The sequence below is a fragment of the Daucus carota genome, chromosome 3, assembly GCF_001625215.2.
Source record: "Daucus carota subsp. sativus chromosome 3, DH1 v3.0, whole genome shotgun sequence".
Classification (NCBI taxonomy): domain Eukaryota; kingdom Viridiplantae; phylum Streptophyta; class Magnoliopsida; order Apiales; family Apiaceae; genus Daucus; species Daucus carota.
This window is the reverse complement of record NC_030383.2, coordinates 60,802,084-60,820,059: the sequence shown is the minus strand read 5'-3', so window position 1 is coordinate 60,820,059 and position 17,976 is coordinate 60,802,084. Positions and strand designations below refer to the sequence as shown.

At 35.0% G+C, this 17,976-nt stretch overlaps 2 protein-coding genes across 2 annotated transcripts; both read right to left on the bottom strand.

The window, feature by feature from the left end:
* Positions 1 to 3,786: 3,786 nt before the first annotated feature.
* On the bottom strand, positions 3,787 to 10,615 carry LOC108210501 (BRCT domain-containing protein At4g02110). The gene is made up of 10 exons (XM_017381821.2): positions 10,290 to 10,615; positions 10,013 to 10,102; positions 9,810 to 9,914; positions 9,200 to 9,301; positions 9,012 to 9,096; positions 7,963 to 8,032; positions 7,826 to 7,870; positions 5,266 to 7,704; positions 4,866 to 5,082; positions 3,787 to 4,644 (listed from the first exon to the last, which is right to left on the bottom strand). The coding sequence occupies exons 1-10, from the start codon at positions 10,380 to 10,382 to the stop codon at positions 4,057 to 4,059; spliced, it is 3,834 nt and encodes a 1,277-aa protein (XP_017237310.1). The 5' UTR covers positions 10,383 to 10,615; the 3' UTR covers positions 3,787 to 4,056.
* Positions 10,616 to 13,207: 2,592 nt separating this feature from the next.
* LOC108215328 (phospholipase A1 PLIP2, chloroplastic) lies at positions 13,208 to 17,036 on the bottom strand. Its single transcript, XM_017387780.2, has 5 exons — positions 16,236 to 17,036; positions 15,100 to 15,741; positions 14,826 to 14,885; positions 14,186 to 14,602; positions 13,208 to 14,085 (listed from the first exon to the last, which is right to left on the bottom strand). The coding sequence occupies exons 1-5, from the start codon at positions 16,827 to 16,829 to the stop codon at positions 13,504 to 13,506; spliced, it is 2,295 nt and encodes a 764-aa protein (XP_017243269.1). The 5' UTR covers positions 16,830 to 17,036; the 3' UTR covers positions 13,208 to 13,503.
* Positions 17,037 to 17,976: the final 940 nt, after the last annotated feature.

Here is a 17,976-nt window from a genome sequence, read left to right as displayed (position 1 = left end):
TCTTCCACTATCTTCATTCTATAATAATATAAACACTATTACACCCACTACTTTCTTCCACTATCTCAAATCTATCATTAAATATAAATGGGTCCCACCACTTCACCCATTTTTTCTCTAACTTTACTCACTTTTTACACTTTTTCTTGGTCTCCGTGTCCAAACCATTTGTATATAAATCACCGGGACGGAGGGAGTAGTATGATACTAGCAGTGAATGTCAGAGAATTTTATATTTATATATACGATTTTTCTAATGTGTGCCCAAAGGCACACAATAAACACAAACTCTCACGAAAATGGCTTCATTTGATTGGTAGAATTGGTGTAAATGCAAGGGGGGCCATTAACATTTATTATCCATCCATCAATCAGAAGCTAGTATTTTCATGGGAGTTATGGACTATTGTGTGCTCATGGGCACACCATACAAAATTCGTTATATATATGCTCTCAAATTTTTCATAATATGTCAATAAATACACACATGTGTATATAATTATACATATTTAAAATATTTGTTTAGTTTTTTTTAGAGTATAGTGCATTTTGTGTAAATCTACTTTACTCAAGACACCATTTGTAATATTATAGTTCAAAATCGAGCATTTGTAATATCAATCTTTGTATTTCATTACATTTTGTTGTATTCCGTTAATTTGAATTAACTCTGTTAGTAATTTAAGGAGTAAAGTGCGCTTCGTGTATTCGCACTTTACTCAGAAACATCACTTGCAATACTATAGTTGAAAATTTATGGTAAAATGTGAGTACACAAAATGCACTTGTGCGAGTACACAAAGTGCACTTTGCTCTCTAAATTATCAACGGAATTAACCCAAATTAACGAAATACAACAAAATGTAATGAAATACGAAAGTTGATATTACAAGTGCTCAATTTTAAATTACAATATTGTAAGTGGTGTTTTAAGTAAAATAAGAGAACACAAAATACACTTTACTCTTTTTTTTATGGGAAAATAGATTTTTTTGCCACTCAACTTATAGTGTTTTTAGAAACTTACCACCCAACTAATTTTTTTATTCTTTTAGTCACTTATGTTAGGTTTGGTTTTATTTTTAGCCACCAACTTAGGTTTGGATTTGATTACCAGCATTATGATAATTTTTTGTCACTAAACTTATTGCGTTTTTAGAAACTAACCACTGAACTATAATTTTTTTATTTTACTCACTAGTGTTAGATTTAGCTCTTTTTTTTGTCACTGAAGTTAGGTTCAAATTTGATTATTAGCATTACATTTTATGTGTATCATTATTAAAATAGAGTGGCAGTCGGTAATATTTTGATGATTTGATATATGTTTGTATTTTTATATGTAGTACTTTTTATGTCTTCAAGATCGCTTACCTTGGATGATAAGAATTTTACACGCATTATATGGCCTTTAAAAGATGTAGTTTCATATATAACTTTATTTTTTTTCTTCCGAATGAAAATTCAGCGTTTGAATTTTTACACACAAAAATAAGTTATGAAACTATGTTTTATAAGAATCTTAAATACATGCTAAGCACTAGAGAAAATTTGTAAACTAATGAGAGGGACGGAGGGAGTAATAATAATATAAAATGATGCATTATATATAGAGGACAATCATCGAAAATTAAGTTTTCCTCTCTATTTATTTATCTCGAAAATTGTAATAAGATAAAGTTATTAAAATTTTTGAAGATAAATTTAAGAAAGATCTTAGACTGAGCTAGTCCATTGAAAGTTTAATAGCGAAAGATGATGCGTCATATCACTCAATTACACTTTATCTTATGAGAGAGGGTGAATTGTTTGAAGTCATTGATTTTATATTCATGATTTATTGAATTTTTAGAATCTAATTACTATTATTCCTAATTTTAATTTTTCATCGGCTCATTTTATATTACTATTGCTATATATAAGGATATAAACATACGACACACCATCAAAATATTAGATACTATCACTATGTATAAATGATGATACAAAAAATTATCATAATGCTAGTAATCAAATCCAAACCTAAGCTGGTGGCTAAAAACAAAACCAAACCTAACATTAGTGACTAAAAGAATAAAAAAATTAGTTGGATGGTAAGTTTCTAAAAACACTATAAGTTGAGTGGCAAAAAAATCTATTTTCCCTTTTTTTATATCTATTTGTGCCATGCACTTACATAGTCGAGAAGAAAGTACAAACTTAACATAAATACATATTTAGTGCCAAACTTGCATCCAGGAATACACATTTATCCATCTTTTGTCATCTTACATTTAAGTAGATTTGAAGAGTAATATTAATATATATACTCCTTATCATTCATTTATATACAACTTTCGTTTATGGATGTCCCAATTTTATACCTTCAAAAATCATCAAAAGTAATAGAGGTTTATTATATAAAAATTCACTTACATCTATTATTTTCATTCACTATACTTATTTTATATATTAAATATTGACTAGTTTCACTATTTTACCCACTTTTCTTGCTTTTTCTTTAACCTCCATGTCCAAACCAATGTATATTATTGGGTGAGATAATTAAAAAATAAAAAACTTGAACTAATTTACACATCTAGTATTGGAGAATCAGTTTTATTTCAAAACTAAAAAATTATATTTAACATCACATTATAACAATAACTATGGTTAATTTACAGAGTATCCAGCATCCTACCAGCTCTAACAAACAAAAAGGTAAAGTGAAAGGGTAATGTAAGAGATGTCCTTTACATGAAAATTTAGGTGGCAATTAAGAAAAAAGGGTTCCTCACGAGGGGAACAACTTTAATCGATATTTAATTTGATTAAAGTAAATAAATATCGTACAAGCACTGTAGACGCATCTATCTTTGTTAGTGTAAGAAGCATGCTACAGTGACAATTATTTTTCACTTTAAATTATAGTACATGTGTAAGAGTCAGAAGAAACGTGGAGAGAGAGATATCAAGGAATCATCATATTGTTCCTATTACTTGTGACTTGTGACCACTCTTTTGTCCTCTTGCGTTTTTTCCCAGTAATTTCACCATCAAGCTCACTTTCCGTTTTTTGCTAAGCTGAAAACGGTAATTTTTAGGGTAGCACTGTGATAAAAATTCACCCCTTTCTATTTGATTGTCTTAATATTTTTTTTAAAAAAAGGATTGCAGGATTTTTTTGGTTATTACTTGTCAGCAATATTGTAAAAACTGAAAATCAAATTTTATCGGCGAAGACACAGAACAATAGAATAATGATTGATCAAAAAATAATTGAATAAGTGAAGATTTAATCAACTCACTCAGTTACAGAATATAGATTAATCATTGATTTTGAGAATAATACTTCTTAGTAAAGTTCCAACGAAAATTAAAAGAAACTGAGGAAACTCAAGTAAATTTGGATTTATATAATCAAATCGCTCAAGTTTTGTCGTTCTAGAACAAATATAGAACTCAATAATATTATTTCTATTTCCCGAATTTTTATTTTTATTTTGACTATACTAAATTGATATTTGTTTGATTTTTGTGATTCAAATATTAACTCCTTAAAGTCGATTAGCAATAATTTTTGTTATTCACATGTTAATTTCTCAAAATCGGTGAGCAAAGGTTGGGTATTAAACTATTAATTCGCCATATCCGAGAGCAATTGTGTTAAAATCAGCCCAAGGTTGCAGAGACGGACTATACACTTTGGGCCTTGAAACTTGTTCTTCTTACCCATAGGCCATTACCAGATCCACTAAACTATGGTCCATACAAAATGGACTCTCCGGGAAGAAAAGCCCACATAAATGAGGTGGTTCGATCATTTCTAATGATTCAAATGAATGTAGGCAAACCATACAAGTTGTCAAAACTGTAAAATCACACTGCAAATGCTATTGCAAACCTTTCCCTGTCTCAAATTCTTCTGTTTGAACTTAGAAGCTACGTATAGAGGCATCCTTAGTCTATTTTATTGTGAAACAGAAACTAAATTTACTAGTCCAAACTGTCTTTTTAAATGTACAAAATTGGAGGGAAAAAACTATACCTAAGCCTAACGAAACACGAAGATAAGAATCACTTCCTTTTCGCGGCTCGGACCTTCTTCTTGGAAGGTTTCTTGCTGCACTTGGGGCAAAACCAGTCTTCCGAGGGTACATCGGGCAGAGGAGGATCACAGCAATCAATGTGTCTGCCGGTGCCACAACCCTTGGTTCCGCTTTCGCTACCGCAGATCAGCATGTCCTCTCCTCTATCACGTGAACCACATACTTCACATGGCAGGTCATTTACATCAGCATTCACAGGTGTTGTTACCTCTTCAAATGGTGGAGGACTTTGACCATCACGAGGGGGGGATGCTAGTTCAGCACTCTCTTCAGATTGGTTGACTACCCTCTCGAGTGACTTCTCTGCCCAAGGATATGTGTCATATAGGACATGTTTATCAAGGGAGCAACCAGGTTTGCAGATAAAGTCGACCAAGTAATCAGCTGAAATGCAAGGTATCTCGTGTCTAATGAACTCCTGAACCCATATGTCAACACGTGGCATGCCAGGACTGACCACTGCAAAGTCAATCCCTGAATTCAAGAATCGGGTGTACGGAGGAGAAGTGGCTAAGATTGTTCCTTCTCCCGCCTTCAAAACACGCTTAAGTGTATCCTGTTGAGTGTTGATAAAAGAAAGCCCATCATATTTTAAGTAAACATGTTAAGACAACATTTAAAACTATTATGATGACATTGTATTCACATTTTAGATCATCAAGTTCACAAAACATCACTACCAGAAGTGACACATTCCATTTAGACAGCTGTGACTTTTACAAGCCCAGAAACCACAATTAAATGTAAAGATAATAGCTACAGAACTGAAGAGCATACCAAAGATGGGGTGATGCATTCTCCATATATAACTATGCTCATTCCATAAAATGCACCATGCCCAGTTTTTTCTCTTTGAAGGCGCCACTTCCTTGGTGCCTCCAAGTTAATAGCATCATCTTCACTTGAGCCACTCTTGTACCACTCATAAGGTTCCTCGGCCAAAAACTTTCCTGCCTGACTACTATCACTTAAATAATCAGTCTTCAAAATCCACCTGCAGGAAAAAGTGTAATCTTTTAAAGGTGGTTCAATTTTTAAGGTGTATTAATCAAATTTTGTGTGATTACAAGTAAATCAGCTTATAGAGAGGATTCGTCACAAGTTCATGTTAAAATTGATTCTCGTCACATTGCAAGTAAAGAAGGAAATAAGCAGTCAAATAAAGTAATGACACCACCTTCCAGATGCAGCAGCAGCAAAAAACTTCTCTGTTCGACGTATTGGTTCGGGAACAATAAAGTGTGTTGCCTGATATGACCAATTATGAGAATCTCTGCACACTTTCCCCTTCAATTGCCGTATTACCTGTTGAAACTCCTTTTTCTGCAGCTTGTGTCCACTTAGTATAAACCTTACAGGTTCAGTGTTTGGTTTCTTTTGTATTTCAACTCTATCAAAATTGGGTAAGTGTTTGGTTTCCTCTTTGCCAATTTTATTAATAGCTTTAGTAGACGCCAATTTTTGCACATTTTTACCATGACTCGCATTTTGATCCACGGTGCGAACCGGCTTATTCTCCTTCTCCTGTTCCACTGATCTATTCAATTTATTAATAGATTTGGTATTCTTCAGTTCACCTGTGGGATGTGTTCTATTATCCTCAGTCGTTTCCTTTTCAGCATCCTCACTACATGCTTCCTTTGACTTTGTCATCTTTGCAGTAGAAGGAACCTTTTTCTTTATTTGTGTTTTACTCGAGGGACGTTTCTTCACAGTCTTTTCATCATCATTCACAGTGTTCTCCAAGTTACTAGATTCCACTAGCTTTCTCTTACCACAAGTGGCCTTTGTCTGGTTACTGCCACCTTTGTTTACACCAGATGATTTACAACTATGCATCCCACTAACATTACAGTCAGATTTGTTATGTTGTGTTTCCTTTAATTTATCTTCTACATAATTCTCTGTACTGCCTGGCTCAACATCTCTACAATTTTCTCCATCAATTGCCTTAACAAACTCATTTCCTTTATCAACCTCTGAAGCCCCAGAAGGATTAGCTTTTTTCTTGATTTCCACCAACTTTCTCTTACCATGTGTGGCCTCTTTCTTACAAGTCTCATCTTTCTCTTCACGAAGTCTCTTATTATGACTAGTCGCTGATTTACCCAACTTTCTGATACCACGTGTAATCTCTTTCTCTTTAGCACCATCATTATCTTCACCATATGTCTCAATATGACTACCACCTTTCTGTTTCCGCGCGTAATCTGATTTATCATCCTTCCGTGTAATATCTAATTTACCTTTTCCATTATTTACCTGAAAAAGACCTTCCCTCAGCTCATTTTCCTCATTCTCCTCTGGAGCCTCAGTATCCTCATCCATTGACAAAGGATTGTATTGAACTTTGCTACCAGATTGTAAGTCATCATGAGATGCTTTTTCCAAGTCCGCATTAAGATTAGTTGCTGAGGGAATTACCTCAATCATTTCATTGTTTTTTGTCCTCTCCCCCACATTTAAAGATATTGCAGGATCGTCTTCAGCAGCACTATTTAAAGATATTGCAGGATCAACTTCAGAAGAACTTTTACTCAAGTAGATGGAACCTTTTTGACTGGATGCAACACCTTTACTCCAAGACATTCTACCAGACATCTTTGTGGGCCGCTTTACATGTGCATCAACAGGCAAGCGCAAGTTAGAAGAAACATTTGATTTCTTAGTCTCTGAAGTTCGCGGCAGTGCGGTATTCAAAGCTTCAGACGCATCACTATCTTGTCTCTTTGCAACATCTCCATTCTCAGGGTTATTTTCCCGCTTGGCCTTTTCAGACCCCATGACTGGAATTTCAAATGCCTCAATCAAACCAGCACCTTTTCTATTCTTTGTATTACAATTTTCTGAAACGGGTGCAATACTTGCTGGTGATCTCCTAATCTCATTTAAACCACCTATTGAAGATGCAGCTTCAGAAGTTTTACTCCTGTTCATCTCCGGTGAATGAATAGACACTCGTGTTGCTGGACTATGATCTGTCTTCTGTGCTTGGTGTGTCCTGTTTTCATTTATTGTACTAGATTGCTCTCTCTGAGGTAAGACAGGCTTAACTGGGGTCCTAAAACAGCCGATAGCAGTTTCATTTTTTTGGTGTTCACTTAAGATGTCAGCACCATCACCGGCATTTACCATTGGAGCCATGCCCAAACCTGTCACATTTCCCGAATACCCAAAGGAAGTTGTTCTCATTGGGCTTTTACTATCATAACTTTTGATATTTAAATGACTTGCATCAGAAAGACCACACATCTCATTCGGAGAGGCAACGTTCTTTCCAACCGTTGTAGGAACCGCTGTTCTATCAGAAGATCTAACTGGCTTTTTACAACTAGCATTGCTAAAAGCTTCGGCACCACGAGAATCAAGCACTTCAGATTCTTTATTAAGCCTTTCTGGGGTATTCAGGTCGAGATGAGAATTCCTATCCTTTCTGTTAGCAGAAGCAATATCATTTGTATTATTAAGAGTTGGCAGATCTTTTGATGAACTTGAATTAGGTCGGTCCATTTTAAAATCCTGTTTCGGATTCAAGAGTTGGTTTTTCTTTAACGAGATCTCTGTTTCGTCTTCAGAATCTTTAGCTTCTGCTTCCAGTTCTTCCAGCTCAAATCCACTGCAAAAATATGTACATATTCAATAGGCATTACTGACAAAGTAATTATAACAATCACAGAATTTAAGAGGTAAAGTTAATGGAAAGTATAAAAAGTATCAGGAGATGTTGTGTATTTCACCTCTTGTTGTAATCCGCTTCTGGAAGAAGATCCCATGCCTTTAAACTGGAACAAATAGATCTTGTTTTAATTGATGTTTTCAAGTAAGAAGTAGCATACATTACAAGAGAAAATATCAAAACAATGTTTAGCCATACCAATCTTCCAACCAAAGATGGTTGACAAGCTTGATTCTATTAGTTCTCTTGGCAAGCTCGTACTTATCACCTATGAAGACAAAAGACTCTGATTAAAACGAACAGAATATGAATAGCTAACCGAGCTATGTAAATCATATATGGACTAACATAAACAATTATCTTAAATTGAAAGATATAATATACGATAATTGAAGTGATGTCACATAGTTAGACATCATAAAACTCATTTTATAACATAAAAATGCAATTATTTCACAACATATATATATATATATATATATAGAGAGAGAGAGAGAGAGAGAGAGAGAGTTAAGTTCTATGGAGTACATAAAAACATTGGAGTATTGGAGTACAAATCAAAATTTTTTAGTTTGATCCTATGTAATATCTTTGATTATCCAAATTTTGATATAATCTATCATTTATAAGTTGTCTTGCACATAATTGTCAATTAATCATTAATATCTTTCAACTTTAACAAGTATTAAGATTATTGTTCTGCTTATTAGTTATATTGCAGAACATAGAGTCTTATGATTTATAAAAGTAATTATTCTACCATTTGATCACGATGTTTATGTTGCAGAACATAATATGCAGGTTGTCAAATATTTAAAAATATTATTGGACAAAAAAAATTGAAATTTAGATGACTAGATTACATTTTATCAAACTTTGTACTCCAATACTCCAATTTTTTTTGTACTCCATAGAACTTAATATATATATATATATTTGAGAGAATAAAAAGGGAATATTTTAGGCAGTGTGTCACATTAATACCCAACTTGCTGCGAATTCCTTGCTAATAATTGAATTAGCGTGTATGAATCATGTGATATTTTGTAAAACAAATTACAAGCCAACTGAACTGTCAATGCTGCATATAAGGAATTGAAATCTACGGTTGCCCAGAGCCAAATTGGCAGTTTACTATAATAGAACTTGATCAATAAGGTTGTAGAAAGGACAAAATACATGACATAGGCCAAATCTTTCAAGTAGAAGACACATTTGCAATCAAAAAACAAAAACTGATACCATACCTTCAAATTTATAGCATATAAGGTGGGTAACTCTGTTTGCTACCAATGGCTTTGAAAAGTTTGCTCCCATTAAACTAACCATTGTCTAGAAAGGAAAACAGATGTACCAGTAAGATACCAAAAGGAGCTATATACCAAGTGGCAGAGATTTACAATTTTAGTCATAATACTTAATAGTAGCTGCAGACCATAATATCATCTCGATCTTGCCGCTGGTATCCAGTCAAGCACACTAGTAACGACTTCGCACCAGGAATTCCTTTTAAATCCCTCGGAGGTCTGTACATGATCTGGAATAGAAGAGAAAACAAGCGATTAGCAAACAAAAACTTAATATCTTCATGCAAATACTAGTGCCTATGACTAGCAAACAGGTCTTCGTATTATAATAAACAAAAGGCTCAACGTTAGACAATTTAAGGAACAAGAGCGTGAATCCCCTAACACTATGTATACATATATAATATAAAACCTATTCATGCAATGACTATAATTGTATCTAAAGCTTGCTATTTCAATGTACTATGCAGTGCTTTTGGAGTTTTAGTTGTATATTATAGCTATAGAACCAACTATGGTTATGCATAGGACTTGCTCTAAAAATGGGTAAAATCAGCAGCCCTGAACTGAATACTTGTATGACGCAAACCACCAATAATAGTTCAAATAATCAGATACAAAAACTTAGGATCTTGCAGTGTTCCAATCTTAGTTAAATATTTAAACATTAATAGGAAAATCCAATTTACAGCAGAACAGGAAATATTAATAAATGCCACTGAAACAGACTTTACTTACAGAGGTTGGGTCAACAGCCACCCCAGCATCGAAGCTATGAGCAACCCACAAACCATTAACTACTACCTTGCCATCCTCGCGGGCAGCGACGCACACTGGATCATCCTATCACATCACAACTCAACTCCAAAAATTACAAACACGCATAAACAAAGATAAAAATATTTCACACATTTATAAAGCAATAAGCACAAGTTCATTACATATGTGAGGCCATCGACAATAACATGAGTACACCGAGGTCCGTACTGACCCACATCAACTCCACCCCCTTGAACAAGCTTATCGAAAACCTGACAAGTCCATCAAGAACTCAAAAAACCTCATTCCACAATTTCAATTCACTCAATTCAAAACCGATAGATGCAATAAAGATCCAAACTTTACACATAAAAACACAAATGGCGACCATATTTATGCTCTAATCACACAAACAAGTATGTATACACTGTAAAAATTAACATAATACAAAAAATCTACCTGGGTTTTGTTAATGGGGTCAAACCCACAAAGAACAAAGCGAACCCCATGAAAAAAATTACTTGGGTGGTCAAATTGCAAGTCTGGTAACATCGAATTAAACCCTAAGTTCAATATTTCCCAAAGTCAAAACCCTAATTACAAGAAATCGGGGATATGTAGATACAGGCAATTTGTATGTATAGGTGTGTGTGTGTGTGTGTGTATTCGAGTTGGGAAGTGAATTTCTGGGCGATTGAGAGGATTGTGCGAGCAGATCTGCAAAAGGTTCGAATTAATTTGTGTTTTTTTGTGTGTTTTTTGAAGTTGGAGGTGTGAAATAAAGGAGGGATTTTTCATTTTGTTTTGGATTTTCATGGGCGGGAGTTACCAAAATTTCAGCTTCTGCCACGTGGTAGTAACAAGACACGTCACCTTTACTATGTTTTAATTTTTTTTTTAAATTCTTTTTGAGGTAAAAAAGATGATTTTTGAATGAAAAGAAACAAAGTTTGGTAAAAGAATTTGGATTTGTGTTTAAGATCCGGATCTTTTGACATATACGTATGTTAGCGACATTCATCGAGCGGGGAAAAATATATATAAATTTTACTTTTTTGCAATAAATTCTTATTTTTCTGTCAAAAATATGAAGCAATTATTTAACACGTATATCCAAAAGAATTATAACAAAAAAAAAATTCAAAAAAAAACCCCTATTTTTAAAAACAGCCGTCCCAAACAAGCTCTTTATCTAAACTTTTCTGATGATAAATATTAAATACTTTTTTTAAACGATAAATGTAATATACATTGTAATCTCTGTTTTTTTTTAAAAATACCTATATATGCATATTCAAGAAATATAATGGTTCACGTAGTTTGCAGGCTATTGCGTGAGCTCGTGGGTTTACCCAGTGCGCACCCGAAGGGTAGCGGCTGCGGGTTCCTACGTTAAAAAAAATATATATATAATTGTTGTTCATAAAATTTAATTTTAAATATATCAAACAATTTTCACTTTTTTTACTAAAAAAAAATTAGTCTTTCTATATGCGCGACATTAATATCAACATAGTCTAACAGGGGTGTATTGGATTGGGATTTTTAAGCATCTTTTTGCATTCATGAAATCCGAGGTATTCGATTAGGATTGTTTGAAATCCATCAAAATCTTGAGATATTCAATTAGGATTTTAAATTATGCTACAAAATTTGGTGGTATTCAATTGAGATTTTAAATTATACTTTAAAATCTAATGATATTCAATTAGGATTGTTTAAAATTCATTGAAATCTGATGGTATTCAAATGCTGATTGATTTTTTTGGATTTCATAAAATAATGGATTTTGTGGCAGTGTATTTTAAGTTTTTTAAAATCCCATCAAAATCAATGAAATTTTGAAGTATTATGCTTAAATCCTATCAACTCTACGACTTTTTATCAAGAATCCGCACAAAATCAAAATCATATACAATCTATTAAAATTTATAGATAAAAATAAATCATTAAAATCCCAATAGAATTAATAGATTTTTCAATCAAGAACTTTTGTCACTGTCGGCAACACTCATGCCAAACGGAGCATATTCATGCCGACAAGTGACTAGAAAAATCAGTAGACGTACTAAACATGTTTAAAAGATTTTATAGAAAATAAAAATTCAATTGCCCGCCTCACCAACTATATGCTCGACGGTCAGGTTACGCCAGTGATTTTCGTGCTACCGTCCCACCCTTTATTATTTGATTGATACACTGTCCCTCTTTTCGGTATAGGATAATCGATTTTTCTATGGTGTGCCCATGGGCACATGCTAAGCGCGGAAAATTTTGTACTTGGATCATTTTGATTGGCTCCTATTTCATGATAATGGTGGACCCCCCTGCAAATGCACCAACCACACCAATCAAAAGCTCCCAAATACAAAAAATTTCGCGCTTAGCATGTGCCCATGGGCACACACTAGCCAAACCGTAGGATAATAATAGTGATGGATACTGGATACATGATGCTGAAATTAGTTAGTGGGTGTTTGGTAAACACTTATAAGTCCAGCTCCCAAGTTAAGAACTTATAAGTCCAGCTCCCAAGTTAAGAAGCACTTATAAAAAGTCAGGAATGCTAGTTTTTGTCTCAGGGTTTTTGCTTATTTCCCAAAACTTTAATCATTTATAGGTCTTATCTTGCTTATAACTTCTACTCTACTTATTTAGTTTAAGCAATAAGCACTTATTTTAAGCTCACCTAAACGGTCCCTTACTATCACGTCTGCGTCCGCTCGTTTCCAAACTATTTACGTAGACACGTATTTCAAAAAATTTATAAATATAATTTAATAATTTATTTTTAAAAATTATTGTTTATGAATAAATATTTAAATATAATATTTTTATTTGAAAACAAAAATTAAAATGATTTATAAAATTATATTATATAAGAATCTTAAGATGTGTACCGAACCATCAACAAAGGGAGCGTAACATCTTAGACTCCGCTGGAGTTTGATAACAGTTAGGAAGATGCACACGCTTTGTTGGATGGGTAAGCCTTAGCTACAAGCTGCTGAACCTGAAGCCACTTTCATGTATCTGGTCAGCAGTTTGGCTAGGGTTGGCAACCACAATTTGGCACCATTCTTCCAGTCCAGTCACTTTGGATTGTCTTCATCTACATGTTCTTTGCGTGGGGGTTATCACTGGCCCTCCATGCAAAGCCTGTAGCTCTCACTCTCTCTGTCAGTTTTTCCAACCACAAAAGACCAGCATTTTGCTGTCTCGTTCGGAATTTTTACACTTGGTAAAGAGAATTTCCGCGATAGTCCTTCAAGGCTTTAGCCTCGAAAAAACAAGATATAACATGTGCAGAAAAATAGTAAAACTGTATATCTGGAGAATTGAAGAAAATTGAAATGTTTATACTGAGAACATATCACTAAAAAAAATTGAAAGAATATGGTAGTAATGATATTGATAAAATTCAGTACATGAACTGTCTCCTTTCTAAGTCACTAACATTTGTAGTTTGCTACTTTGGTATCCTACCCTTTGAATTTCCCGCATTATAAACGAGGGGAAATTACTTTCTAAATCAATATATGATAATAAAATTTGGACTAATTACCTGTGTACTGCGGACGATCCAACCCGTGTGGCTGTACATACCAGTATACTGGGAAGAATACTAGAAGAGTTTATAAAGGTGCCAACTGCCGACCTTATGGAAGCCTTCTCAATGGAAGTTGATCATGTTGTAAGCACCCAAGATTAAAATTCTTGCAGGAAAGAGGAATACTAGAACCACGTGCATGTGCCGTGATGTAAGAAGCTTAGTGAGCCGTCTGAAAGATTCCCTACCGGTATGTAGGACACCGGCAAAGTTGAATTGTTCATTATTTGAGCTAGTTGATGATGCAACAGGACTACCCACGGCTATATCCTCATTTAAGTTACTTCGGGCAATGAGGGGCCACATAAACTTTCTTCGGTGTTCTCTTCTAGTTTTCCTTACTTGGTTGAGCTCCTGGCGGATGAAATTTTGTATAGTTTTTAAGTATGAGGTCATGTCATGATCTCTGAGGATGGCTCCTTCTGAACCATAAGAAGATCGGTCACTCAAGATCTCAAGAGGGTGAGGTGTGTTTAAAAACGCAACTTGTGCAGCTCGAAGATGCTTCTCTGCCTCTTTATCATCAGAAGCTGGACAAGTTAACAGATATAACCCACTACCAGAAGGAAGGAGCTCATGGTGTGGAGAAAAATTCTCATCTGGTTGTAAAATTAAGAACTCCCCCATTGGAAAGTAAAGCAACCCCTGTTATATACGCAAAAATTAATTAAATTGAATTTAAACTAGTGAGGCATCAGTAAAGATAACTTTAGTTTCTACTTGTCATCGATGAAGAAAACATTACATTATCCTCAAGGCACGGATGACCCCTGAATTTGCCATTTACAGCCTTGAGAAGTTCTGTCACATGAGTGGGATAGTTGCAAGAGAAAGCTCGGGGTACAATGTCACGATGCATGCAAATTGATTGTACATGACTCTTGGGTAAACCAAGCTTCTGGAGTAAACGATCTCCACCACACATAATAGCTGGTGCCCCAAAAGTTACGATAGGGAGTAGTAAAGGAGGAGGGACATCGCCCCTGATTAATAACATAAGGTTCACCAGCATTGATAAGCTTCCTCCAAGAGAGTGCCCAGTGAAACGGAACATGGCTTGATCGCCATGATTCTTTACATGGCTACGAACTTCAGGCAACATCTGTTCATATATTCCCTTTGCAGCCTCATATATACCTCTATGAACAAGCACATCTAGTCCCTAGATAAAACAAAAGCAAATATGAAACACACTGCAATTTCATGATTTCTTAATCTGTTTGTTGCATGTGTTTTCTCTTTTCTGCAGGTGAAACTTCATTATCCGAAGTAAAGACAAAAATATTCCTAATTATTTGAAGACCTTGGAATGCAAAACCAACGACAAAGATATTAACTTTAATAATACACTAAACAACTATCAGTAATAAAAAAAATACACTAACCTCAAATTTGACGGGCTCAAAGAGTAGGTTAGCCTGCCATGAAGCCAACGACTCAGACCCCTGCAAATAATACAGCAACTTAATAAGTAAATTTGCAAAAGCTAACTACTTCCAAATATAAGTGGATGTATTCTACAAACTGCTAATAATTGAATCTGTTTGGCAAATTAGATTGAAGTGTAAACATTTGAATCGTCATTGAAGATCAAAAGTAAGTTGTCTCATAATTCCAAATTATGCAAATATGTAAGAATTATTGAACTCCAGGCCCAACCTGTATCACAAAGAATCTTGTAGTTGTTTTATCATCGTCACATACAAACCACTCGCAAGGTGTAGAACTTGTTGAGTTGAGATCATCGGCAACAGCCTGTTTCACTTCCTCCTTTGCAGCAACAACAGATGTCACAGAATCAGTTGTCGCAATAAGAGAGGCCACGTCCCCGTTCATCATGTCAACATTGTTCAGCATATTTACAGTGCCTACACTATCCTTGGACAAGTCTTCCCTCACTTCGGCATTGGAAGATCTGAAGGGAAGTAAGTTAGTAGTATGATATAGCAAATACGACGCAGCAGAAGCTGCAATTCTATAAGCAACGTATGCACTTAGTTGATTCTCACGCTCCTTTTCTTCATCTGTCTCCGCCATGTCCTTTGGGTTTTCTTCTGTTTCTTCGGCCCCGGTCGCCTGTTTTTCCTCAGAATATTCACCTATATCATTCTCCTTTTCAAGAACCTCGGCTGAAACGTTCTCTTTCTTTTGAGAGTCAGGTGAACTCTTCTCTTTATTTTGATAATCAGCTGAACCCTTATCTTTCAAAACCTTCTCTCTCTCGGCTTTCAATGCCTGCTCTTGTTTCTCCACCGATGAAGTCACAAAATGGAATCCATGGTATTTCAAGAGATTGCCTGGCTGCACAACAAAACCAATCAGCTATACAGCGTAAGACTCATCCATATGCGATAATAGTGCATATGGGATGATAATTCAATTCAAGGCAGATCGAATTCAGAGTAATATACATAATTAATCACCACTATTCTAAACTAGGTTTAGAGTCATCTAGACACGTAATTCATCAAAGTAATCCCAGTACACAAAACGTCACAACGTATCCAAGAAATACTGCACCCTGTATCTCTCTAGCAAGTAGAAACCAGCATATTAAAGGAAACGCAAAACTCATCCGATCACTAAACTTCAAAAACACCTAAACCCCTTCATATTTTCGCTTCACTTTGAATTATAATCTGTAAATACTAAACAAAACCACAATCCTAGACCTATAAGCCCAAACAAATTAAGAACTCCTAAACCCCTTCATATTTCAATTTCATACTAAATTGTAATCTACCATAACTAACCAACATTCACAAAAATAACAATTATAATCACAAAAATTGTACCTCAATTCTTGGAATTGAATAGGCCAAACTCCCCAGATAAGACAACTGAGCATACAACCTAGCCTCCCCCAAATTCACCCTCCTCAACATTTTCGAAAACAACCCTTTATCAACCACAACATTTCCCTCCTCTCCCTCACCACAAAGCCCACACTCCTCACCATAACACTCACTCTCCTCATCAAACCCACCTCTCTTCTCATCAAATTCATCACTTTCTTCACCAAATTCATCACTTCTTGCATCAAAGTCATCACTTTTTTCATCTCTCTCCTCTCTCTCTCTCAAAGCCCTCAACTGCAAAATCTTCAAAACCCAATTGCCATCTCTCCTCCCTCCAAAACCTCCCTCACTCTCCTCCTCATCATCCTCTTCCACCGAAACGACGTCGTTTTGCGAAACAGCTTCAAATCTTCTACCACCAACTGGCCACAATGATTTAAACGGATATTTCATCGAAAACCCCCATTTTGACGCCGACCCATTTGCCGGCGACCGCCCAACCGCCGCCGGAATTTTCGCCGGAGTTGTCCGGACGTCGGATACGATGATCTGGGCCGTCATCAAACCCGTCTTTAAGCATAACCCGTCCATTATTCTTCCCTCTCTACGTGATCATACACATACATGCAAATTTGTGTGTATAGGTCTTGCGTTTGTGTGTATATATTGTGAAAAAGATTTGGGCGATAATTTCGGTGAGCTAACGTGAAAATAATGTTGAAATTTGAGCTTTCTTTTTGTGCTGATCACTAAATTATGTGTGTGTCTATTTCTTGGTCATTTTGTTTATGCGTGTGTGTTTTTTTAATTGCCCTCCGTGCGGAAATATTTACATATAAATACAGATTTATAAAAAAATAATTTTATATTTTAAATATTTTAACTAATAAATTTATTATAGTTAAATTGAAAGAAATTATAAAATTGGATCGATTAAAATTGATTGCGTGTTTGTGACTTTGTGTATGTATGTTTGTTGATTGTGATTCTTCTGCGCAATTACTTTGCCAGAAAGGGAACTCAAATACTGCATTAAATGAGCAAAACGGTGTCGTTTGTGGTGCTGATACGGTGTCGTTTAGCGGATTGAGGCGTGCCGTGGATGCATTGAGCTTTTTCAGGGATGAGAGTCAACACGTGGCACGAGTAAGAACGGACCCACATGGGGTGTCCAAAGATATTTGAGGAGATGACACGTCATTGCATTTCAGATCAATCGGGAAAGGCGTGACGTGTACACTTTTCTTGATGCAATCCATGTACAGTGACTAGGAGGGGCTTTTAAGATTGGTACTTTAAAGGGAAAATAGATTTTTTTGCCACTCAACTTATAGTGTTTTTAGAAACTTACCACCCAACTAATTTTTTTATTCTTTTAGTCACTAATGTTAGGTTTGGTTTTATTTTTAGCCACCAACTTAGGTTTGGATTTGATTACCAGCATTATGATAATTTTTTTGTCACTAAACTTATTGCGTTTTTAGAAACTAACCACTGAACTATAATTTTTTTATTTTACTCACTAGTGTTAGATTTAGCTCTTTTTTTTGGTCACTGAAGTTAGGTTCAGATTTGATTATTAGCATTACATTTTATGTGTATCATTATTAAAATATAGTGGTAGTCGGTAATATTTTGATGATTTGATATATGTTTGTATTTTTATATGTAGTATTTTTTATGTCTTCAAGGTCGCTTACCTTGGATGATAAGAATTTTACACGCATTATATGGCCTT